Raw genomic sequence first — 27,568 nt, forward strand, 5'->3', positions numbered from 1 at the left:
TAAAGCTAGCAACCCAACATAGGCTTGTTTTAAAAAAAAATTGTAGGCAATAAATTGTTACTTTTCAGTGCAATGAAGTAAAAACTGAGGTGTCTTATAGGGCAGTATAATTAAGATTCTTATCTTTTGGAACAACCTTTAATGCTGCCTACATAGACGGCTCACTAGGTCTTGGAACAGAGCTTAAATCAGACAGGGATCTTTATTAGATATAGCAATGCTAAGCTGCTCTCTTAGATCAGGAATGTAGCTCTCAAACTTTAAGAATTGAAAGCCTCATCATGAATGCCCTACTCTGTCACCAGCACCTCCCATTTCACAACAAAGGTGAGAACGATGAGAATTGCCATCAGCATTAGTACTTGAAATGATGCAATTTTGTCAGGGTGTTGCGCAGCACTGTGCCACTGGTACTATGTGAGCGGTGACTTATGAGAAATAGCATACCTGTGTGTTATTAGCACTTGTTGAATTATTGCTTTAGATACAATCTCATAACTGTCATAGCCACCACAGCAGCATACTCAGTGAAACTGCTCCAAATCTCATATCTCTTTGTTGCTCTCACCGGGTTTGCTTTCCGTGTTACACTTCTTTCTGGCCGCCACTTTTTGGCTTGAATTTACTGTGAAAGCATCTCTGTTGTTGTTAAAATGCTAGCCTTAACCGGTGTAGCTTTGTTCTTTGAAATCACACCTGCAAAGTGGTGCTGCTTAAAATCTAATGACGGATCAATTCACCCTCGGATTAAACATTGGGTTTGTTCTGGTCAACAAAAGGGAGAAAGATACTAAGCTTCTCCCATTTGTCTCACTACAGACAGGTTCTGGATTTTTCACCCTGAGGACGTTTTTAAATAATAATAATAATTATTATAATAATATGTTTTATTTATATAGCACCTTTCAAAAACCCAAGGACGCTTTACATAAAGATGAACACAAATGCAAATATACAGTCACATGATCAAACAAATAAGCAGATAGAGATATTATGATGTACAAGATAATGAAGCATGGAACTGAAAATTGACATTTATTTGTACCTCATGTCACAAAAGTGTAAAATTTGTCATATCACTTGGAGTGGACTGTTTACAGTATGTATGTTTTCTTTTCTTGGGCATAAAATATTAGAGACTGTTTCTTTTACCCTACATCACAATACCATTTTTCTAAAGCAGGGGTTCCCACACACACTTTATGCTAAACCAGGGACCCCTAATATAAAAATGCTTGAAATGCTTTTCAGAATTCTATATTCTATAAATGTTAAAACATTATTACATAGTTAACATGTTCACCTAGATTCTCAGTTAATTACATGCTTTATTTTAAAGAATTTAATATTCAGCATGGATGCATCAATCTAACCTAAAATTATTTTGATATTTCTATTCATCAAAGAATCTTGAAAATCATGGTATTCAAAATAAAGAAATAATTATATTACATTACAACTGCTTTGGTAATAATAATAAATAATAACATTGAACTTTGGTAATAATAGGAAATGTTTATTGAGCACAAAATAAGAATGATTTCTGAAGGGTCATGTGACACTGAAGACTGGAGTAATGGCAGCTCAAATTTCAGCCTTCACCTGATATATATTAAACTGGAAAAGTTATTTTAATTTGTAATAATATTTCACAATATTAAAATTTTAACATAATTTTTGATAAAATAAGCGCAGTCTTGAAAAGCTTAAGAGACTTCTAACAGAAACATTTTAAAAATCTTTAATTTTTTTTAATGCTGGGGCATATTAATCCACAGACCTCCCGCTGAACCTTTATGGATCCCCTAAGGATTTATGGACTGCCAGCTTAAAGCTTGGCTCTAGAGGAAAGGCTTTTGAGTTAGGTGTCCAATGGAAAATAACAAATAAATAAAAGATCAAATTTATGCCTGTTTTCTTTGAAACGGTCTAGCGTATGTTCTCTAAGCTTGAGGGATTATCCATAACTATCCTTTATACATCAGCTGAATCATAAGATGGAGATGTGAGTGAACATCAAAGATGAGGGAGATAAAAAATATAAATGCTCCAGATGGGAACAGCACCTGGAGTGCAACCCCTGCACAATGCTTTTTTTCTGCAACATTCTTGCCGTATCCATCATGTAAATCACAACTCTTTCTTGGATGTGCTTAACCAACACACTGGCAAACAGTCAAATCTGTAGATTTAAAAGCACAACAGGACTGCGATCCCAGTAATTCTTCCGTTTTTACATCACACGTCCTTTCACTGACCATTCCAAAACAACACTGTAATCAAGACCATAATAAAATCTGCTCTCACATCAACATAAACTGGCACACTATCCTATATCAAGGATAGCATGGTGCATAAACTCATCTGTCAGAAAGGCTAAATTGAATGATAACACAATGTGACAAAACCACGAATGGTCACAAGATTGTTCTCCAAGAACAGATTGGAGAAGGGCAAGGCAAGGTTGGGTACAGATTAGAAGTGAAATAAACATCCCTTGGAAGGAGGAATTATAACAAAGATAGAAGCTTTGAGTGGTTGGGGAGGAAGGGGAGGGGTAAGATGTGTCACTTGCCCCTCGTTGTGGAAAGATAAAACAGTTAGGCGTGGAGAAGGGTTTTTATCGCATTTCTGTACAGCTTTTTAAGTGGAGTGTGAGGCTGAGAGTGGCCCATCTTTACAAAATCTGCTGCTTAATCACTTAAAGGGGCACTCAGTCATATTCCCCTCTTTAAAAATGGGTTTACACAAAGATTAATAGCACTTTCAACAAATATGATTAAAATAAGATCAGTCAAATCTGCAGCCTGGAAAAAGTTGTCTACATACAGTGGGTCGCTCCATCATGGGATCCTATCATATGATCAGCCATCTAGCCATGTCTACCACTAATAATAACAATAAATTGACTTTATATAGTGCCATCCCAGTGCTCAAGGTGTTTTACGAAAGGCAAATAAATAAATAACAATGTCTAACATAAAATAGCTAAACATATATTTTACACAATTAATTTATTGTTATAAATTTTGAAATGCAGTTAGATTTATACTTATATATATAATGAACAATACATTTTGTGCAACTTTAATTCATTTTCAGTTTATGTTTTATGTATTAAAATGCACTTAGCAAAATATATAAAAAGTGTAAACAAAATGCAAAATATGAAATATTGAAACAAAATTAACAAATAGAAAAAATACAAGCATTGTATGCTTTTTTATGTATTTTATAAATGTTTATGCATTTTATTGATTAAATATACATCTTCATACATTTTAAGGAACAGCTACATATATTTAAATGCATAAAATATATAAACAAATTGCATCACAAAAAAATGCATCTAGTCAAAACAAGCAGTTCCTGCTAGAGCAAACTGGAAAAAACAAAAAGGGAAAAAGAGAGACAAAAAGAAACAAAACCACAGATACTTTCAAGTACAAGAAGACTGGAAGCAGACACAGATACAAAAAAAATATATAAAAAATAAAATAAAATAATAAGTTTGATATGCAACCAGACACATCCAAACACTTTGCTGTGGACATATAAAAGCCAAAACATGCACAGACAAAGACATTTGTTGGGGTTCAGCGTCCTGCTCAGCATGCCATAATTGTTTGCATCCAATCATGCTTTTAAAATATTATTGAAAGCTTTTTTAGTGATGGCATAAATGTGTTTTTTTCATGATTGGAAGCATGACTAACATCATCACAGTGAGCGATGGGTAGAATTAATATTGCTCCGAGCCCACTGGGACAGCGCTGCCCTCGCCTCTCCAGATGCTTTTGAGCTAGGAGGACTCAGAGGTCAGCTCATTTTACACCAACAAAAATCTATTACAAAACCCATCTTTCCGTACAAAGAGTAATACCCAGAGGAGGAGAGAGGGGTTTCTTTAATTGTTTTTCCTCTGCCACACAGCTGACCCAAATAGCCGTGGTCTGTACCGTAAAGATTAGCGCAGGACGAGAAGCAGTAGCCATTGATCTATCTCAAGACTTCAGGCCACTGGAGAATGGAGAGTCAGAAAGGGCAAGGGAGAGACGCTTCATTTAAACAGTAATGACCATGTTCCAGTATTGATGCACAGCTGTCAAAATCACTTAGAGTTACCACAATTTGCTTCAGCTGTGAAAAGAATGGGTTATCCCCACATGACCAAAAAGTTGCTAAAGTGATGTTAAACCTTTTTTTTTTTTTTGTGGGCTGACAGATTGTTTTTGAATTTGCCCTCAGGCCATCCAAAATGTATATGAGTTTGTTTCTTCATGGGATCAGATTTGGGGAATTTAGCATAGCATTACATCACTTGCTCACCAATTGATCCTCTGCGCAGAACCTGATTTTACCAAGTGAGACATGTTCCTGGGACAACATCTTTGTTGTCCCTGGAACAACTTTGTGATTAACCAATCAGATATGAAGAACCAGTGTATAGATTTTGTGAAGTTTATGCTTAAAATCACTGTTTGGTGCTTGTACATCAGTGTCATTCATCTATCATTTCCTCTGATTTTAGGGATTACTCATGGTTAAGGTTAGGTTTAGGTGTAGGGATATGGTCAAGAATATATTTTTGGAGTAAAATGTTGTTCCAGGGTCAACAAAATATGTTGACCTAGGAACACATCTAACTCAGCAAAATCAGGACGTGCGATCCTCTCCAGTGAATGGGTGCCATCAGAATAAGAGTCCAAACAGCTGATAAAAACATTGCAATAATCCACAAATAATCCACATTCTGGTCAAAATGCTATTTGGAATGGATTTGTGTGGATTACTCAAATGTTTTCATCAGTTGTTTGAGCTCTCATTCTGACAGCACCCATTCACTTTAGATTATTCACGGGTGAGCAAGTGATGTAAAGAATTTTTTTCTAAATCTGTTCTTATAAAGAAACAAACTCACCCACATCTTGGTTGGCATGAGGGTGCATAAATTTAAATCAAATTGTTACATTTTTGGGAAACTATCCCTTTAAATCGCTATATGTCCTCCTCTTAATGTGGCCTTGTTCCTTTGGCTAAATGGAAATCTACCCTCAAGCTGTATTTTTTCCTACTTATTCGACATGCTGTTTCCTGCTGAACTCTGTTGGAAAAAATGTGTTTCAGAGCGCGGTGTGGTGGCCATGTAAACCCCTTTCTAAAATCAACTCAGGGCACACTTCTCTACAATCAGCCCTCTCCAATCTGTTGGCTCTTTCAAATGGCAAAGGCCACATAGCTGAACCTTTCGGACGTACATTAAGTCCAGCCAGTTTGCTCTGGGTGCTTCAAAAAATAAGAATATTAATTATTTCACAGGGTTTGGGAAAATATCTAGATGGCAGCTTTACAATGGAGGCACATTTGATTCTCCTGAACAAAGACACAGACAGGGGCGTCATGCATTCATGATTTTTGAGGGGGCATATTTGGGGGGGGGGGGGGGGGTATAAGTCATTCTACGAAAGCACTGTATAACTGATATAGGCTTATGCTTTTTTTATTTTTTTATTTTTCCTTTTTATTCAAAACAATTCCAAACATGCTGAATATATCAGGAAATATCTTGTTTCTCAAATATGTGTAGGTAAACGCGTTTTGCACCTTTATAGATTGTTATTTGATCAATATATGGAAATGTAGTGTAATCTATTAACTACACATAAAAACCCGACTTTTTACTTAAGTGCCATATCATGCCATAAAATATTTTTAATACGACTGAATTAGCATTTAATGTAAATTTTAATAACAATATTGTAAGTTACTTATTTTAACACTTTCATTTTACAGAGAGTAAAGAACATTTACATTATCAAAAAACATTTTCATTTAGTCTAGCCAGAGTCCAGGCACTCTCAAAAACTCCCATTAAAATCACTGAAGCACTTTACATTATAAAACGAATATCTTACTCACATTCGTATGCACATCTGCACTTTTTGTTGTTTCTGATGAGAGAATTCGCTAAATAATTCAGTCAGCAAGCAAGTAAACAAAACAATGCATTTCAGTGATGACTCTTCTGGACGTCTCTGATTGGCCATTGCATCCATAAGCGCAACAGAATAGTTTCTGATTGGTTATCATGAAGCGTTGTACGAACGCGTCCGTCTCTGGCTCAGCGCCAGCCAGCGAATGCAGATTTGAATTTAGCAGCTGATGCTGTGCACTGAACGATCTAATCTCACCGCTGTGATTGTATCAAATATATAAAAAAATAATATTCGGAAATTTTTTTTGTTGTCGTTTGGAAGCAGCATTTAAAATCCAATTGGCTCAGAACTTTGAATGGGCATGACGCCTCTGGACACAGGTACTGTCTCCCTAAACAGCAGTGTGACAAAGTCTGAAAACATCTCCACATAAATGATACATAAATGTAAGATTTTTGGCATACATAAAGATTTTAACGAAAAGTAATCATTTATTCTATGTTACATTCAATTGTGAGTTCATATTAATGGTCGTGTTACTCAAAGAAATGTTTGCAAAAAATCGCTAATATTTGCTAACGTCATAGACTGCATGATAGTGCCACAGCATATGTCTGATCAGGGCGATAACTGCCGTAGACTAATCCCCCCAGAGAGAGAGAGAGAGAGAGAGAGAGAAAGAGAAATGGAAGTTGCGTGTATTCGCGTCTGTGCGTTTATCTTTTTAGAGTGAGTTTACTTAAAAACAGTGATTGTATCCTCTCGTCGCTGGAAAATATAATGTAGCGATTCAGTATTTATACTGTATTTAATAAAAGTCGTGGGGCAGCGTTGACAAGTTTATTTTCTCCTGGATGTGTGAGCTGCGCGATTTCCGATATGTGTGTGTGTCAGTAAGCAGCGCATTAATACAGAACAGTAATTAAAGGCTCTAAAGCACACCAGCACACCAGTATATGTGTGTATTGTAAGAGCTAGACGTAGAATGATGGCGTGTGACGTCATGGTAGTGGTGTCCCAATCCTTAGGGGAATATTGTCTCCCCTGTCCCTTACCCTTGACACTCTGTTTCAAGGGAGAAGGGGAAGGGGTAGGCGGAGGGGCAGGGGAAGGGGAAGGGGAAGGGGAAGGGGTATAAAATAGAATTGGGATTGGGCCTTATACTGCTTACACTCAATAAATGTTATGTTTTGAGATGTGTTTTAAAAGTTTTACTATTTTTAACTTAACAGCCTGCTAAATAAATAACCAGCAAAATACGCAAATACCCTCTCCCCAAACAAACAAACAAACAACAAAAAATAAAGTCAAAATAAGTAACATTTAAATAAATAAATGAATTATCAAAACGAGTCCAACACTACAACTATTTAACAAATGATAGCTTTGTTGAATGTGTACACGGTATTCTAGCATACTCTGAATAATGAATAATAAAATGCAGTGTCTGTCAATAAATGCATGCTGCACTTTTCATGTTGCTCCACTTTTGCACACAAACCATCAGATGCAATTTGCTTTAGAAAAACTAATCTGGCATTCATAGGATGATCTGCATTTTGCATTTAAACCAATGCCATTTAATATTAAACAATCTTAGCTTGAAATCCAACTCTAAATATTGTAGCAAACTCTGGTTTGTTTGATTTTGTAATTCATTTATTTGTTTTCACACCATCTATTTGACAAAAAGCACAGTACATCAAATGAACGAAGGTAGAGGCCTTTAAAATACTAATTGGGCATTTAGGTTTTTTTTTCTCAGAGATAACACAATCTCAGTGGCAGTAATTTTCTTAGCCAAATCATCTGTATTTTAGGGGCTCATTAGACAGAAACATTACATTTAGAGCATCATTTGCACTGGAGAGTTTTCTTATGTGGATTAATGCTAGATATAAAGAAGCAAGCATCTTTGCTCTTTATTTTACATCTGAATATTGATTTAAAATTTTAGAGTTACATTCAGCATAAATATCAGAGGACATCAAATAATTGTTTGATTATCATTATAAGTTACTTGGCAATATTTGCAACTTGTGCAACATCCAGACTATTAAACCCTTGTTAAATGAGGACAACCACTTTTCCTGTCATTTCATAGGTCATCTCACCTCAGCGCCTTAATCTGAGGCTTTGATGAAAAAGAAAACCCTAATAATCACATTGTTTTTACAACCTTCACCTCAGAAAGCCTACACAGCATAAAGCACCGCCTTCAGAAAGCAATCTAGACTCTTTAGAGTCTAGGGAGAGTAAAAATATCCAGAAAACAATATTTTTAGCTCCGCTGTGCAACTCTCGGCAAAGACTAAAGAGCTTTTTTTCCTGCCAAGGAGCAAATTTGCATGACACAATTACACAAGGGCTTCTAAAATAGCAGAAAGAGTGGCACGTGGGAGCCCCACAGGAGTACACCAAGTACACAAAGTGAGAACGCATAGACTCCATCCAACACTTCTGTTACTATAGCAACCAAGTCCAGGAATCCTCAAACCAGAATGTGGTGCCTCACAAGTTTAATGCTAAGACACTGTTTTGTTATTCAGTCTGAGATCACCTCTTGGTCAAGAGGTCTTCTGCGGTTGACAGTACATATAGCGCTAACAAAAAAACAAGAGCAGTTGAGGTAACATTCCATTATGGTGGTCTGAAAGACAGGCATGTTAATGTGCACACTCTTCCACTCCTTAAAGCTGCATTATCTTGCTAAGAGCAAAGTAATTTGCATACTGTAATGGTGTGCTTCAGTGTCAATAGTGGTAATGGGATTTGCGGAGACGTGGGCTACAAACTAAGCTGGGAAACAACCAAAGTGTCCGGAATATTAGAGCTGAGTGGGAGCCAGAACTCTGAGGATGTGCACATGAGAGTTAAAGGTTGACCACATTTTGGAAAACAAAGATGAGCGTTCTGAGATCTTGCTTGAGGATATCCATAGCTTTTCCATGAAGGCTCACCTTGAAAACACATTATGTTGGTGACTCGGCAATATCAGGCACTTTTCAACCGCTATGCCGTTGAAGCCTGTTACTTATTTAAACTACACTACAGGTCAAAAGTTTGAAAAAAGGCTTTTCATGTTTTTGAAACTACATTATTCAGAAGTAAACACAGATAAATTACTACAACATAAAATACACAATATACAATAAATTTAGATTTAATAAATTGCAGTCTAGGTGAGAACAAGAGACTGATTTGTAAAACGTAAAAAAATAAAACAACTAATACAAAACCTTTTAACCAGTAGAGTATATTGAGAAGTTGTTTTATCTTGTAGACCAACTAAAACTAAAAAAAAAGCTATCGCTCACCCGTGGTCTCTTTAATCTGCAAATCACATTGCAGCAAACCTTTCAGTGTAAAATAAAGGCACAATGTATTAATCTACATGCGTCCTGAGGGCAAATCAGTGTTAAACAGCCTCTATCGGGAGTAAAGCGCTGCCCAACATGTGTAAACCTGCACTTTGTACAGAGTCATGAGCAAGAGAGGGTTAATCAGGTGAGATTCAGTGTGGCACTCAACAGGCAGTCATGCGGAAACTCAGCGTTAGAAGCTGTCACCGTGGAGCTGCCCATTGGGATAGGGCCGAGGGTATCTCTTCATTAGAATGACATAATCAGAACAAGCACAATGGGAAATGAACTGCCAGGCATTTCATAGAGGAAAATTCTCCATGGGCCTTCCCAGGATTTCGAGCTCTCGCCCAGCTCCATAGACATAATATAAAATAGCTTCAAAGCAATTTCTGTGTCTATTTTTAGCATCACCCATGTTGCATCATCAAGGCATCAGAGGTTTGCCTCTAGTTTTATGAAAGCACATTCCAATGGTCTTACTGGGAAACAGGGCCATACATGTGTTAATTAAAGCCTTTTGCAATATTGCACTTACTCTGGATGCTTTTATGCAGTCGTATTACCGTTTGCATTAATACTTTAACTTCTAAAGATACAGTGAGTGTGGTAGGCAGGCTCCCAAAACCTTCTTGACTTTCTAAGTCTGTGCACAAGAACATTATAAACCTGAGGGAATCTATTAAATGAGAAAAAAATGCTGACATCACACAGCACTTGAAACCATTAACACACTGTAATATTATAGTACAACTTAAAAGAGAACTGCTCTTAATTTGTCCACATTTTTAATTTGTTAACAAGTTTGAATATATAATCACAGATCGTTTTCCTCTATATTACAAGGGTACTTTTGCAAATAAATAAATACATGGATATGAAATACTGATTTATTACATCATCTTACTCGCAAATTAGCTTAAAGCTATCTCAAAGAAAAATACTCCATTAAAATATAGAAGTATATCGCATAGTGACAAACTCTATATCAATATTACACTTTTAGCCTATTTATTATTATTAATCTGCAATTCTGCTTACTTGTCCTTCTCTATTTTAAAGCAATAGTTAACCCAAAAATGAGTTTTTGTCATTATTTACTCACTCTAAAGTTGTTCCAAACCTGTATGAATTTGTTTCAGCTGTTGAAAACTAGAGAAAATATTCTGAGGAACGTTGGTAACCAAACAGTTGACAGTAATCACTGAATTAAATAGCATTTTTCCATACTATGGATGTCAGTATTTAAACTGTTTGGCTACAAAAATGTATAAATTACCAGAATGAGTGGTAATTACCAGTGCTATTTTAGTATTATTTATGGTCCATACAATTATGATATTTACTTTTTTTTTCTTTCTTTTTTTTTACGCTTTTCAAGTTTTTTTTTCATCTAATATTTTATTTCAGATTTATTTAAATTAATGAAAATTATTTTAGTCATTTTAGTTTTAGTTAAAAATAACAACACTGGCATTTGTTCAAAATTACCTGATCACTGTACAGAAACCAGCCAATCGGAATGAGTATTCAACAGACCTGTGTAAAAATAAGTAGCCTATATTTTAAGTCTGGTCACAGTACTGGAACAAACACCAACATTCTAAACATTCTACAACAGTCTGTTAAATATATATATATATATAATTTATTATTATTATTATTATTATTTTATTTTTTTGCATTTCCACAAAAAACACCATATTTCCAATAATTATGATGTTTTGTCGGAGCAGTGTGAACTAGCTTTCATTCATCACATTTTATCCATGTAAAATGCCAGTGGATATTGAAATGCACACTCCACTCAAAACATGGACCTGAAGCAGAGGCAGCTATTAAGATGAAAACGAATCCTCCAATCAGGCAACAAGCCTCAATTTGGCAAGTGTGTTTTCTGGCAGCACTAGTTAAAGAGCCTCTCCATAGCAATATCCTTTATCTGAGCAGCAGAGGAAGCCCCTTTGCTTGACAGAGAATCTTAAAGGAGAAATCGGACTATGGTGTGCATTACAAAACCTTCAAGCAGGACCTGTCAAGATAACACTATCCCCGTAATGAACAACCCACAGCTGCGATCTTTTATTCAAACAGCCTCTGTGTCACTTGCCAGAGCTGTTGATTAGATATTGTAAATCCCAAAGGTGGATATCAAGCTGAGTTACATTTCGAACATAAGCGAAAACTGAGAAGTCGACAGTTTAGTCAAATAAAAGCCTGAGATTAAAGAAACTTTGGCAGCCAAGTGCAGATAATTGATTTATAATGTATTAGGCTGTGTGGTGATCAGCAGTTAAAGGAGACAGCGGGTTGGTTCATATTACCACCTTGCGGTTTTGATCAGACGCCAGTCTGTGATTTTGACTGCTCTGCCCGCAGAGGCGCTTCCCTTAAATTGTGGTTGTCAATGTGCAAATAGACATTTCTTTTCAGCTGCTAAGCCAATCAGAAGTGTGTGCTCTGCATCCTTTCATTATCACTCACATGTGTTCTACTGCAAAAAAGACCTGTGCTTTTTGCGATTTCCACAGGCACAGAACTCTAAGAGGATGTGAGATGAGACTTTGAATATTTTCTTGAATATATTCTCAATCATTAACAAACTTTTTTTTTTCTGTCACCAAAACACAGAAGTTAACTTTCATCTGTGCAATAAATGACCAATCATGCAGGGAAGAGACCTTGTACAAATAAACAAGCTTCCTGGAACCTGAACTGATGCAGTGGGACTGTCTAACCGTTCAGTATGATGTATGAGACTATAACTAATATGTAAAGTGCTATTAATCTCTTTTTGTTCTGTCTGGAAAGGTCAGCATTTGCAAAGACAAGTCTGGAGACATAGATGTGTTGCATTTGTGAAAAGAAAGTTGAATCAAAGACAGTGTTTTGCTCTTAAACAGATATGGCCTCAACCATCTGTCTGTACAGAGAAAGATTTGTCCATATTGTTTTTACTTTATTATACAGTTTTTACATTCAGGCAGTCTGATCATATATATTGCATATGCAATTTATGCAGCTAAACGTATAATTTTATTCAGAAATGTCTGTTGCAAATGCTTAACTAATCCATATGTTCATTGCTTGGCAGTCCACTAATAGTGGGTAGTAAAATATGAAGCATCCAGCTGGGATCCATCATGACCAGCTGAATATTAAAGGTGAAGTGTTTCTGTGCCACTATAGTCAACAAACATAATTATAATAACATTATATAAAAAAAAATATTCCATTGATAAAAAAACAAACAAAGAAACAGATAGTTACTCCTAACATAAGTCATTGGTTGAATCAATGCAGTTGGTTGCAATTAGCAATTGGGTTCCATAAAAATCCTATTTATTTGTTCCTTAGAGAAAACGGATTTTTAATGATAATTTACAAACCATTAAGAAAGACTTGGAGGTATTAAGTTGTTAATCATTGGTATAATCCATCAATCCACATTATTTAAACTTTTTAAATAATCATGTTTTACAACAATACCAGGTTAAAAAACGTCTAGGTTACGTATGGTTACGACCCCACATCGGTGACCGACGAATATGGGATATCGCTTCGATAGACCAATCTACTTCGAGTGTAAACTAAACGAGCCAATACACATTGGCATGCAATTATTGCATCCAGCTGCCGCTGATCACTGCGTGAGTCTAAGAAGGCAGCAGGTGCAATGCATTCCAGTTTTTCGCTGAGGAGCCGATCCGGGGACCCAGCAGCTCAGCGGCGGTACAGCAACCATGGCGACGGGACGTGGGTTACCATACGTAACCGAGACATTCCCTTTCAGTCGTGACCGACGAATATGGGATCCCTATCAAAGCGCCATGGGTGCTGCCCCTTCCAGTGCCCTGTGTGAGCCGCCTGCGCCCCTATTAGTTGTAGGCCGGGGCTCAGAACAAGTAGCTCCACTCACCGTTGTCAAAGCACTACCTCACTGGGTGAGATTGGATAACACTGGGAAAACGTACCCGGTCCGCTTGGAACCGGGATGCTGCAGAAGCCCCATCCTTCCGGAAGGAGGTCTCGGAGGCAAATACACATATAGCATCCGTTTAGGAGTATACGGAGAAATTTGAGGTGATTAAAAACCCTCTTGGGAAGGCAGAAGTCTGCCAGGGAAACACGGGCTCTAAGGCTATACCGTGGACTATACACATACGAGTACTGCTTAGGTCTCAATATGGAACCCACCCTTCCATGGTTCTCACGGATTCATCATGAAAAATCCCTTTTTTTTGTTAGTATGAACCAGCAAGGGAGACGTGCGTTTACTGTCTCGTTGATACAGTATGGTACATCCGATAAGGGGCTTAGCATTCGTTCAAAACTTACCTTTCTTTGTGCAACTTCAGGTGTTGAACAAAGTTGGACGTTGTGGCAGCTCCGTCTGTAATCTTCGACCCGCATGTTTTGCAAATTGCAACTCGTTTTTTGTCAACTACCTCGTAATTTTTATAGCCAAATGAAACTATATTTGGTATCAAGAACTAGAACTCCAAGGCACTCGAATTGTATAGTGAAAAGTTAAAAAGCCTTTATTGCATCACTGGCTTTAAACGCTAAAACTCTTTTGGTGAGAGGTACATCTACGCGTTGCGGCTATATGCCTTCATCAGGTGTCAGTATTACGTCCTATAACATCTTCAATATATAAGATGTTTATATTAACTGATTGAAGAATAAAAACACTAAGTATTTTAGAAAATGTTGCATTTATTTGAACTCAATAGATTGCAGCCTGCCATATGATATGCATAGAAATAAAAACATATAAAAAATAAATATTGAAAATAAAATTCAAGTATAAAATTAAGACAAACAAATTTAAACTTGGGTAAAAAGAAACAAAGGGAAACCTGGCCATTAGTGCAAATCTCTGTAACTGTATATTAGGCCTAAAGTTACTGCAAAAATAAACAGAACACTATCCAACTCTTATGGTGCGTTCACACCAGACGCGAATAGAGCGTCTGGCCTGAGTGATTTCAATGTTAAGTCAATGCAAAGACGCAAAGACGACAACCTCAAAAAATCAGATATTTGAGTTTAAAACAACTACATTCTCGCATTAAATACTTTTAAAACTACATTTCATGACACGATAACAGTAATATTTAGAAAATTATCTGAATTAAAATGGTGGTTGAAAATGCTGCGTGAACTCAACTGGCAGAAGCCCCCATGACGCGAATTCGCGTCTGTTGTGAAGTTAATTTAACGCGCGAATAAAGTCTTTTTTCCTGGGCATACTGTGCATGTTACAGAAACATTCTTGCCTTTAATTTCCGGTACTTCCAGTTCGAGAACGCGATTATCGCTGATGCTCTTATGTTTAGTGGTTGTCAGAGGGTGCAGTGAGACAGCGTGAGCAGGGCCCCGCCCACCCAGCCAATCATCATCGGATTTGCAACGGTGTCAGGCAGCTGATGTGTAGCCACTAGCCAAAGCATGACACCTCAAGCTTTATTCAACCAAATTGTAGTAACGCGACACTTTACATTCTCAGTAGAGATTACGGCGTTGCAACGATGGGAAAAGTAATTAATTAGATTACTCTGTTACTGAAAATTAAACTCCGTTAGTAACGTCGTTATACTTAAACGCCGTTAGTCCCAACACTGAGCGTGCATGCTCTCTGCATGCATACAGGTGGTGCTCATTTTTTTCACAGATGCAGATACACTGAGAGCGGCGCGGTCGTGTGAACATTTCCCCCCCAGGTTTTCATGGGAAGTAGCAAGTCTTCTCGAGTCAAAAGGCCAAGTGAAGTCACGAGTCATTGATGTTAAAGTCCAAGTCGAGTTGCAAGTCTTTGTACATTTTGTCAAGTCGAGTCTTAAGTCATCAAATTCATGACTCAAGTCTGACTCGAGTCCAAGTCACATGACTCGAGTCCACACCTCTGCAGCCTTCACTCCAGCCCTTGCTGCACAAAGGATAGCACGACCGCAATCGGGCATCTTCGGGGGTCTTCTCGGCGAGAAGAACACCACTCAACGAACAGGTTCCACTTCAAGGCGTAAGCGTGTCTCGTAGACGGTGCTCTTGCCGAAGTGATGGTGTTCACTACCTCTTGGGGTAGGTCACCTAGAACCTCCGCGTCCCGTCCAGGGACCAGACATGGACTTTCCAAAGGTCTGGACGCGGGTGCCAAATGGTGCCCCATCTCTGAGTCAGTAAATCCCTCCTCAGAGGAACCGGCCAAGGAGGGGCTGTCGAGAGGAGCACTAGTTCGGGGAACTAGGTCCGAGTAGGCCAATATGGCGCTACTAGCAAAACTTGCTCCTTGTCCTCCCGGACTTTGCCCAGTGTGAAGGCTCACTGGGGGAAACGCATACTTGCGTAGATCCCGCGGCCAGCTGTGTGCCAGTGCGTCCGTGCCGAGAGTTCCCTCGGTCAGGGAGTAGAACAACTGGCAGTGAGAGGTCTCTGGATCAGCAAACAGGTCTACCTGACCGTCTCCAAATCAGCTAGACCGTCAGGGGATGGAGTCGCCATTCTCCCGGGAGCATTGCTCGAAACAGCTCATCGGCTGTACGATTGAGCAGGCCTTGAATGTGAACGGCACGAAGTGACCTCAGAACCTTTTGACTCCAAAGGAGGAGGTGGCGGCGAGTTGCGACATGCGACGAGAACGCAGACCACCTTATCGGTTGATGTACGCAACGGTCGCAGTGTTGTCCATTCGGACAAGGACATGCTGGCCTCGTAAGAGACCTTTGAGATGGTTCAAGGCAAGGTGCGCTACTAACAACTCTAGGCAATTGATGTGCCACTGCAGCTGTGGGCCCGTCCAAACCCCTGAGACTGCATGCCCGTTGTACGTGGCCCCCCAGTCGGTGGTGGAGGCATCCGTGTAAGCCACAGCCTGCCTGGAGATCTGCTCCAGGGGCACCCCTGCCCGGAGAAATGCAAGATCTGACCACAGAGTGAGGGTTTGGCGACAGGCCGGTGTAACTTGGACCCGGTGAGTGCCGCGCTACCACGCCCACCTCGGGACTCGGCCATAAAGCCAGTGCTGGAGCGGTCTCATATGTAACAGGCCGAGCGGTGAACGAGCCACAGATGTGTAGCCTGAAGTGTGCAATTCACTCGACACAGGAACGACCGCCGCTGAAGCACTGTTTCGCCAACATACGAAGCTTCCGAGAGCGTGATGAACTCGTAGTTCACAGCAGACACAGTTGAGCAGAGCGATACTAACGCTCGGCTCCGAAGCGAAAACCTGGAATGCATTGCACCTGCTGCCTTCTTATACTCACGCAGTGATCAGCGGCAGCTGGATGCAATAATTGCATGCCAATGTGCATTGGCTCGTTTAGTTTACACTCAAAGTAGATTGGTCTATCGAAGCGATATCCCATATTCGTCGGTCACCGACGTGGCGTCGAGAGTGACCGACTGAAAGGGAACTAATTTAACCATAATTCTGTAGAGAAAATCGCCACCAATCATCCTTTGATGACCAATAAGAAGCAAACATTCTATTGAGCTGTTTAAGGAAGGAACTCATCTACAATAAAGCAGCCTCAAGACCAGGCAGTTTAAAAGGCTGAACATTGACATGTTAAATAACAATAATAGATCCAATCAGAGATTATGAACAATAAACGGATGATGAAATATTAGCTCATATGCAGAAAACAGCAACTTACCCTGTACCAAACAATCTCTCGCAATCTTCCATCTGTTTTGAAGTTGCACTTTAGAGTCACTGTATCTCCCACAACAACTGGCAGCAATGGCTCTATCGTTACCGTCAGATATCCTGCAGAGGCAAAGAAAGACATCACTGGAACATGTTCATCTTCACACATTTAAAAAAAGAGCCAAATGGCCAGATGGTGATGGAGACATGAAGAGCAGGTTGAAAAGCTTAACATAAACCAGATCACTTCATGATATAATTGATCATATTATTCAGAATTATTACAGAAATTAATTGAATCTAATTGACAAAAGTTAAACTGCCAGATCAAAATGTTTTGTTGTTGTTGTTGTTGTTCTTGTTGTTGCTAAGAAAACAAAGGTTATTACTTCAAAATAACCAAAGCAGGTTTTTTATTTTATTTTTTATTTTTTTAAGTATACAAAACAAAAATCACTCAAAATATCAAGTTCTATGATCATGTATATAATGAACATATATGCACAAATAGAAAACGATGAAAACATCACTGAAAAAAAATGTCAAAACATATTATGTAACATCACTGAATTAACTTATATACATTAATTTATACAAACAAATTTTTTTTACAGGTTAAATCAGATATAAAACCACTTTGCAGGTAGCTATTTTAGTACTTTGCAAAAAAGTATGATTGTTTAACATAAATTGCATCCATTGCAGTGTCTGAATCTACAGAACTAAAGTTAGGTTATTTTGTGTTAATTTTGTGTAATCAGACATTAAATGGGAATTCATATTACTTATTCTCTTCTAATATTCTTCTAGTAAAAAAAAGATATGAAGCAATACAAACTATGCCATTACTCTGATTTCCCTAAAACAGGCAAAATACAAAGTTTTACAAAGTAATAAAATAAATAAATAAATGTGTCAAAGCTCTTATTTTATACTTGAATTCTGATCTTTTCAATAGCACATTGTGTGCACCCACAGATGTATGAAGGCAAGCTTCTTTTGCTCCATTAATTACACTTAAGCCATGGACACTTTGCCATCTGCTTAATTTTGTCTCCAAATCATCTTGGTTATGGCAGTTCCACCCCACAAATAAACTGATGCTTCAGCTAACTCCTAACCACAGCTATAGCACACAATTAGACAGCAACTTCATATAAACGCTTTTGAGGACCTACATGTCATCATGGCATATGGTTGTCTTTTATACATGCATTATTTGACCTTATTAATGTGCAAAAATAGCTGTGTACTTGACTTTCTATACTAACAAAGCTTGTTTCAAAATACTTTAATGGAAAACAAATTCTTCTCCATCCATGCACCTAATTCACATATTCAGATAATTCCTGATCAACAAAATACTCCTGGTTTAGAGAGTTAATGAGCATAATTACTAAGTTGATCACATTTCCGACACACTGAAAACACATTTATCAAAATGCTTAGGTACAGACATGAAACAATTCCAAAAGTGGAAGAGCTCTCGCCTCTTAGGGATAAATATGAGAATGCCCTGCTCTAGTGAGCACTCTCTCTGTCTGCCTAGCAGGTGGCCTGGATCCTACTGACTGCACAGTCTATCCATCTAACCAGTCGATATGTCTCGTACCACAGACAGTGAAAGAGGAGGGAGATCCAGAACATCAATGTGAGAAAACTTCATTTGATTATTTATTGTACTATATTTGTTTGCATTTATACTGAACCCCAGTATTTTTTCAATCCCAATTAAAGGAGCTAATGATAACTGCAGATGTTACATGTTCATCTGGAACATCACTTCATAAGGAGATACCCAATCATGCATGCCAGTACATGCTGGAAAATTAAGTCTCTCATTATAGGAAAAAATAAATAAATAAATAACAGCGCTCCCTGCCAATCACCTCATTTACCTTAGGAGATAAAACATTTAACTGAAGAATGTATACTACAGCAGGTTTATAGAATTTTGATGAGAAATGAAAAACAGGGGAGTGATTGTTACCTGGAGAATGAAACACTATAATACCCAAATCTGTATTCATTCCAATATTCAGTGGACAATCTCACAGTTGATGTGTCCATGTGATTACAGCCTTGACGCTGTGTTTTACAATCAAATATCTTTTACATTTGAAACATATTTGCATTCAACCTAATAGAGATGTCACATTAGATACTACTCTTCATTTCAACAATGCAGTAATACAATTTCAGGACCATGCACAGCAATACACAAAAATTTCCTCAAGATCCCACAGCGCTTTTAGTACAACAGTGCTTCTAAAACCCATTTACTTTTTTAAGTCTCCCAATGAATTATGCATTGTGCCTAGAACAACAATTGTTGTCAAGTGCTCAAAAAAAATGAGAGCATGAATCATGCCTCAGAATACTCTAGGAAGAAAATAAAATAAAATAAAAATGATTCGCTGGATCAATTCTGCTTTCCAATAATCTGTCCATCTTGAGGTCTCAATGAGCTCTTGTCAGACAAAACAGCTCAATTGCTCACCGCATCGGCCAAGGCCTTATCACTGTGTCAGACTGACAGAATTGACTTGGCAATTCCGTACATTTATCTCAGTGGAAAACAGAGAAGCTCACTCTAAGCCTCAAGGGAAATAAGGGAGCAAGGATAAGAACAAATTTCAGCAGATCTGGGACCTCACTTGGTTTCAAAATTCCCATACTGTGATGGAGCCTGAACCCCAAGAAATCACTTTCTCCCAAACTTTACCTTCTAGAAATTGAGCACAGCTGGATCACTGAACACACAATGTATGTGTTAAATACACCATATGGACACAGGCAGACGGACTTTTCTGTTAAAGAAATAGTTCACTCATTTTTATTTTTATTTATTTTTATTTGCTGAAAACTTCAGTTCATCCAAGATGTAGATGAGTTTGTTACTTCATCAGAACAGATTTGGAGAAATGTAACTTTACATCACTTGCTCACTAATTAATCTACTGTAGTCAACGGGTGCCATCAGAATGAGAATACAAACAGCTGATAAAAAACCTCACAGTAATTTACATGGACTCCACAAAACTCTAGTCCATCAGTTAATGTCTTGTGAAGTGAAAAGTGCCCATTCAATGCAGAGGTTCCTTAGATACACTGAATGCTAAATTTCCACAAACTCATTTATATCTTGGGTGGCCTGAGGGTGAGTACATTTGAACTGGTACATTCCTACAGTAAGGTGGTCTGCCAGTGCAATATGCAAAGCATTCTCTCTGAGATCTAGCTGCACCTTGATGTGCTTGTTAAAGCATCTTAATTTAATTATCACGCTCTAGGGATCTTTACGCCGGAGGAGATTTAAATGGATAAGCCTCGAGAGCTACAGGTCATTAAAAGGAGCTGAAGCTCTCAAATAAAATCCCTTCCAGTTAGCACCCATACGTCCATAAAGAGCTTTGAAAGTCTGGAGAAATTGGCGCAAGTCAAGCATTTGTTCATATGTGGTATTTTTATCTAAATGTCAAATCATGAAGTATAAAAAAAAAGATACTCAAAGAGCTAGAAAATCATCACTTTAAAATAGAGCAGATGGAACACTTAATTCTAGCTGGAATATATTTACTTTGCGTGTACGTGTGAATATATACAGTGTGTTAATGTGTGTGTGAGTGTATATACTGTTCAGATGCTGGTCATTTCATTAAAATATCATCAAATAGTTTATTTCACTAATTCCATTCCAAAACTGAAACTTGTATATTATATTTATTCATTACACACAGACTCAAATGTTTATTTATTTTAATTTTGATGTTTATAACTGACAACTAAGGAAAATCACAAATTCAGTATCTCAGAAAATTAGAATATTGTGAAAAGGTTCAATATTGAAGACACCTGGTGCCACAATCTAATCAGCTAATTAACTCAAAACACCTGCAAAGCCTTTAAATGGTCTCTCAGTCTAGTTCTGTAGGCTACACAATCATGGGGAAGACTGCTGACTTGACAGTTGTCCAAAAGACGACCATAGACACCTTGCACAAGGAGGGCAAGACACAAAAGGTCATTGCAAAAGATTCCGACTGTTCACAGAGCTCTGTGTCCAAGCACATTAATAGAGAGGCGAAGGGAAGGAAAAGATGTGGTAGAAAAAAGTGTACAAGCAATAGGGATAACCGCACCCTGGAGAGGATTGTGAAACAAAACCCATTCAAAAATGTGGGGGAGATTCATAAAGAGTGGACTGCAGCTGGAGTCAGTGCTTCAAGAACCACTACGCACAGACATATGCAAGACATGGGTTTCAGCTGTCGTATTCCTTGTGTCAATCCACTATTGAACAATAGACAGCGTCAGAAGCGCTTGCTTCAAAAAGGACTGGACTGCTGCTGAGTGGTCCAAAGTAATGTTCTCTGATGAAAGTAAATTTTGCATTTCCTTTGGATATCAGGGTCCCAGAGTCTGGAGGAAGAGAGGAGAGGCACATAATCCACGTTGCTTTAGGTCCAGTGTAAAGTTTCCACAGTCAGTGATGGTTTGGGGTGCCATGTCATCTGCTGGTGTTGGTCCACTGTGTTTTCTGAGGTCCAAGGTCAACACAGCCATATACCAGGAAGTTTTAGAGCACTTCATGCTTCCTGCTGCTGACCAACTTTATGGAGATGCAGATTTCATTTTCCAACAGGACTTGGCACCTGCACACAGTGCCAAAGCTACCAGTACCTGGTTTAAGGACCATGGTATCCCTGTTCTTAATTGGCCAGCAAACTCGCCTGACCTTAACCCCATAGAAAATCTATGGGGTATTGTGAAGAGGAAGATGCGATATGCCAGACCCAACAATGCAAGAGCTGAAGACCACTATCAGAACAAACTGGGCTCTCATAACACCTGAGCAGTGCCACGGACTGATCGACTCCATGCCACGTCGCATTGATGCAGTAATTCAGGCAAAAGGAGCCCCAACTAAGTATTGAGTGCTGTATATGCCCATACTTTTCATTTGCATACTTTTTAGTTGGCCAAGATTTCTAAAAATCCTTTCTTTGTATTGGTCTTAAGTTATATTCTAATTTTCCGAGATACTGAATTTGGGATTTTCCTTAGTTGTCAGTTATAATCATCAAAATTAAATAAATAAACATTTGAAATATATCACTCTGTGTGTAATAAATTTAATATAATATACAAGTAGAGCATTGTGTTTGCCAGCGCAAGGTTGGGGGTACGAATCCCAGGGAAGACATATTAGGAGAAAATTTATAGCCTGAATGCATTGGAAGTCGCTTTGGATACAAGAGTCTGCTAAATGCATAAATGTAATTGAATTTAAATTTAATATGACCAGCACCTGTATATATATATATATATATATATATATATATATATATATATATATATATATATATATATATATATATAAATAGTTCAGATGCAAATGTCTCTTAAGTGCTTTCTGAAATTATCTTCTAAAATTAGCATTTTTATCAGGCTCCTATATTTATATTCAGTTATTTCACTTTAATTGCATAGAAAGGGACCTATACATTGCTATTAGATACAATTACTGAACCTAAACATAGGAGCCAAAAAAATGCACATTTTAGAAGAAAATTTCACATAGCACATAGAACTCTTCATATATACTTTACAATCAGACATGGGTGTCAAAATATGTTTAATGGGACTGAATTTGTATTTAACGTGAAGTGATTACAATTTAATAAAAAACATTAGAAACTGATAATTAGGCTATATAATGTTTCCTTTCCACAGTTATTCGAACAGAGAATAAATTGTATAGGCTTTAGAAAGCGACATTATCACTGACTATTGTCTATCGATATTTTTAGCACTCTCAAAAAATATAAAAAATAAAATAAAAATAAAAAAAATAAAACAGCATTTTAATTAATAGAATCATTTATTGGGTCAATGCTTAAACAATATAGACTAAAGAATAAATTACAAGTTGTAAATTGGAAGCAGAATTATACAAAGCATGCTGATGTAACATACTTTCTTTTCTTTCTGCATTGTTAATCATTCTGCTTTTGTAATTCAGATGAGACACAGTTTCCCTCCCGATCACAGCTAAGGTAGCCGCCTCCTTAGTGAGTGGTTGTATATGCCTTTGTGTTTCTCATGCTAATTTTGGGCCGAAAAATGACTATGAGCAGGATGGTGTGATATTGTGTGACACACTGATATGGAAAGAGCCATGAGCAGGGATTTTAAAATAGCTCATTACATGGACTTGTGCACTTGGGTCTGAGCAGTATATTTCAAACACTTTCCACCCCAACTGATGTCCAACTGGGAAAGGTCTAGTTTTTATAAACTTTCATAAGAAATGACAGCAGAGAAACAAAATACTTTAATGACAGGGCAAACTGCCACAACAGGAATGGAAACGTTTGGAAGAACTGATTTTCTCCAATAACTGCACCCACAGGCGAGTGGTCAGGCTTGGCTAAGCCACAAAGTCTCTGGCTAGAGCTAGCTTAAGGGAAGACCATGGCTGGATTACCCAATTACACGGAGCGATGATGAGGGCGTCAGCCCAGAAGTTCACTTCACTTTTGACGTAGCTGTTAACCACACAGGCAGTTCCATTTCTACTTCGCTGCTACATGTTACATCATGCGCGTCAGCTTACGACTCAACTGTAATTGAATCAACCTCATAACACCTTCTAGCAGAAATGCCATCCGTCATCTTTGTGCCGGAGACTAAGAGTCAAGAATTCCCCCAGATATGATTTGTATTCATATTTATTGAAAAAACTAATGAGGTTGATAGGAAGGGCCGCTAACACGATGGCGTTCATTGAAAAACTCAGGGTAGCATATTGTTTACGTCTGAATAAAGGACACATTCAGCATTTAGCCCAAGGCCACATTGGAATTCTGTAAGGTAAAGCTAAATTATTTAAAACCAAACTATTCTTGGCACATGCCTCCTAAATCCCTCTCAGACCAGCTCCGTATCACCAAGGAGGGCATACATTCACAACTGCTCTGGAATGCTGGGAAATCAGCTCAATCTTGCGAACTTCTGACAGATGACACATCCTGTATCCTGTCACACCTGGGTCTCCCCAATGCTCAATTCTTTTGATGTCAACAAACTGTAAGCATCATGCCCTAACCATCATAAACTTACATTACATAACCTTCTGCTGCCAATCCAAGTCCACGCTCCCATGGGTGATAGGATTCAGCTTGTCAACATGAAGTTAAGGGACGGATACAAGTCAGGTCAGGGGTCACCAAACTCAGTCCTGGAGTGCCGGAGTCCTGCAGAGCTACAACTTGCCGCAACACACCTGCCTGGAAGTTTCAAATATACCTAATAGGACCTTGATTAGCTGGTTAAGGTGTATTTCATTAGGATCAGAGCCAAACATTATATATATATATATATATATATATATATATATATATATATATATATATATATATATATATATATATATATATATATAAATCAGCATACTAGAATGATTTCTGAAGGATTATGTCACTAGCCTGACTACGTCAGACTTCGTACTTCCGCTCAATTTCAGTTCGCTTCTGTACTCAGTCTGAGATATCAAACTATCTCCCAGTTTTCTTGCGGCTCCAAAACAGCTGGCCAATCAACGAACAGAGGGGGGGCTGAGAGCCGTGACGTAGATGCTAAGTGTCGAATTTATGATTGTAGTTTAGGTTAGGGAAATCAAAAACGGACATGGAGACATGGGATGCTATTCGCTCTGTTGTGGAGAATATTCCCGGCATTTGCCAACTGAAGCCTGAACAAGAAGAGTGTTTGTTTCACATTTTGAATGGAGGTGAAGTTGTGGCCCTACTCCCGACAGGTTTTGGGAAAAGTTATATTTATCAACTGTTACAGATAGTTAGTGAGAAACTGGGAAGCCCAAAGTCCGGCAAGGCGATAATTGTGATTGTGAACTGCCATGTTCACTCCGGTATTTCGGTCGATGGTTTTGTTTTCGCAGCAAACCTGTGTTTACTACAGAAGTTCGAGGCGGCTGAGCCATCTGAGCCGGCACATAACACACGTCATAACCAAACGTTATGTGATTGGCTTACAGTTAACCAATGATTTTAAACTTCAGACAAGCGCCACCCCCACGAGAAAAGAAAACCCTTGTCAATCATGCCCTTCCAGACTCTGTCTACGAAGCAAAGCGAAGTAGCAGAGTTTGGTATTACCAGGCAATCATGTGACACTAATGACTGATGAAAATTCACCTGTGCCACCACATCAATAAATTATATTTGAAAGTATATTAAAACAGAAAACCTTTATTTTAAATTGTAATAATATTTAATATTTCAAATTATAACTGTTTATACTGCAAATAAATGCAGCCTTGATAAGCATTAAGCATAAGCATAAGATACTTATAAAAAAAAAAAAATCTTATTTCAGAAATTTGAACGGTAGTGGATATAGACGATAGAAGCAAAATAATTCACCTTATTCCTGATGAGCTTACTGCATTTTGAATAATGGGTGTCACTCCCGGTTAGGGGAACTTCCATTGTAACACTTAGTATTTTTCTGTGACATGGTACAGCAAGAATATCTATGGCAAGAGCTTTTTTCAGTCGCTGCATTCTTTTTCTCATGATTATTTTATTTTACCCCTTTGCATTTGTTTGTGGTCTGTTCTCCTGATTTAATTTGCAATACATTCTAAAAATAATTCACTGGAATGCACAAATAATATCTTGTTTTTCTCCTCCAATCCTTAGGTCTCTTACCAGGTTTGTTTGTTTTCACAGGTAAAACCAATTTATTAACTGTCAAAATTACAGAAATCACTTTGAAATAGTACTACACAGTGCTGAAATTAATGAACATGTTTGATTAAGGTAACATATGTTACATAATACTGATATACTAAAATGCTTTTTCACCTGGCTATTATTGCTGTGGAAAGAATCGTGCATTTGGGGTTATCCATGGTCTGTTGAAAGTACCTTGTTTATGCTTTTACATTTTTAAATGTCATTTTAATGTTTGATGGTTGAAGGGTGAGTAGAATAATGTCATCTCATTGTACCCAATAAAATAAAATAAAATAAAATAAAATAAAATAAAATAAAATAAAATAAGGATTATTCTGAGCAAGAGCAAGCCTTTCACTGATTGTTTACAGCTTAATGGAGGTTACACCCATAATTCAAAGTGTCATGGGCATATAGGAATAAGGTGAATATATGTTTAATTTCAAGAACAGTAAACATCCAAGCTCATAAATGGATGGACAAGAGCAGGAATGACAATGGCAACTTGTTAGCACCTGATGCTAATAACGCCTGTCACCACTACCATAAATTCAGTATTGCATCTCTCCTTTGCGAAGGTCCAGTTCTCCCTGGTGCATGTGCAAGGTATCCTTGAGGTCTAAGTATAAGATGATGATGACGTCCATGTGCCTCTGGACGCACCACCCTCCTGTACAGCCTGACCTTCATTTCCCTTGGCACAATAAGAACACCATGCCTACTATTTTCATGCCTACACTTCAGCCACAATTTTTTTCTCCTTTTTAATTTGCATATCAATCTAACATTAATCTAACAGTGTCCACCTCATCAAAACATATTTAAAACTACTTTTGACTGATCAACTGTAGAATTTCTTAGAGGATTCTGATGCTAGTCCCAGTAGTCTCACAAAGTCAGATTTTGATTGGCAATGAGTCACTTCACAGCTTATTCTGCCCAAGAAACACCCACTTAGACAGGAAGAGACCATCTGAACAACATTTAAAACAGCCAACCACATTTCATTTTGTGTTTATGTGCCATTCACGATTTTGTTTTCTAATGGAAAACCAGAGAATCGTGACTCACCTATTGCACTGTATCATTCCATTTACATACCATTTATGCATTGAGCAGACGCTTTTATCCAAAGCAACTTACAGTGCATTCAGGATATACATTTTTATTTGTTTTACCAGTATGTGTGTTCCCTGGGAATCATACCCACAACCTCTTGCGCTGCTAATGCAATGCTCTACCACTAAGCGTCAAGAACTACTTTCTATATGAAAACTCTCTCTTAATGCTCACTATTAGTTTATTTTAAAAACACAAAATAAAAATGCAATTCATGCAAACAATGACTAGCATATATTGTATTTGGTAACACTTTAGAATAAGGTTCCATTAGTTAATGTTAGTTACATGAACGAAGCAAGAACAATCCTTCTACAGCATTTATTAATCTTAGTTAATGTTAATTTCAACATTTACTAATGCATTATTCAAATCAAAAGATGTGCTTGTTAACATTAGTTAATGCACTGTGAATTAGCATGCACTAACAATGAATAAAAGTATTTTCATTAACTAACATGAACAAAGATGAATAAATACAGTAATAAATGTATTGTTCATTGTTTGTTCATTTTAATTAATACATTAACTAACATTAACTAATGGCACCTTATTCTAAATTATTACATTTTATTTTAATATTTTTGAGGGGTAAAGTAAAAAATGTCATGGTGATACAACTGCCTGATTTCATAATGAAAGAAAACATGATTAAGTAATCAATCAAAACTGTCAAGTTTTCAAAGGTCAATAATTATATCCATAAATATATAAATAAAAATATTGATAAATATC

The 27,568-nt window shown here is 37.6% G+C and overlaps 1 protein-coding gene across 2 annotated transcripts in view; it reads right to left on the bottom strand.

Moving 5' to 3' along the window:
- The window catches only part of LOC132119554 (immunoglobulin superfamily member 21-like), a 239,984-nt gene that overhangs the window by 125,891 nt on the left and 86,525 nt on the right, over positions 1-27,568 (bottom strand). For both annotated transcript variants that reach the window (XM_059529619.1, XM_059529618.1), the window contains exon 2: positions 16,960-17,072. In XM_059529619.1, coding sequence (XP_059385602.1) covers positions 16,960-17,072 — 113 coding nt within the window. The remainder of the gene's footprint in view (positions 1-16,959; positions 17,073-27,568) is intronic.

Source organism: Carassius carassius, chromosome 38 (genome assembly GCF_963082965.1).
Source record: "Carassius carassius chromosome 38, fCarCar2.1, whole genome shotgun sequence".
Taxonomy (NCBI): domain Eukaryota; kingdom Metazoa; phylum Chordata; class Actinopteri; order Cypriniformes; family Cyprinidae; genus Carassius; species Carassius carassius.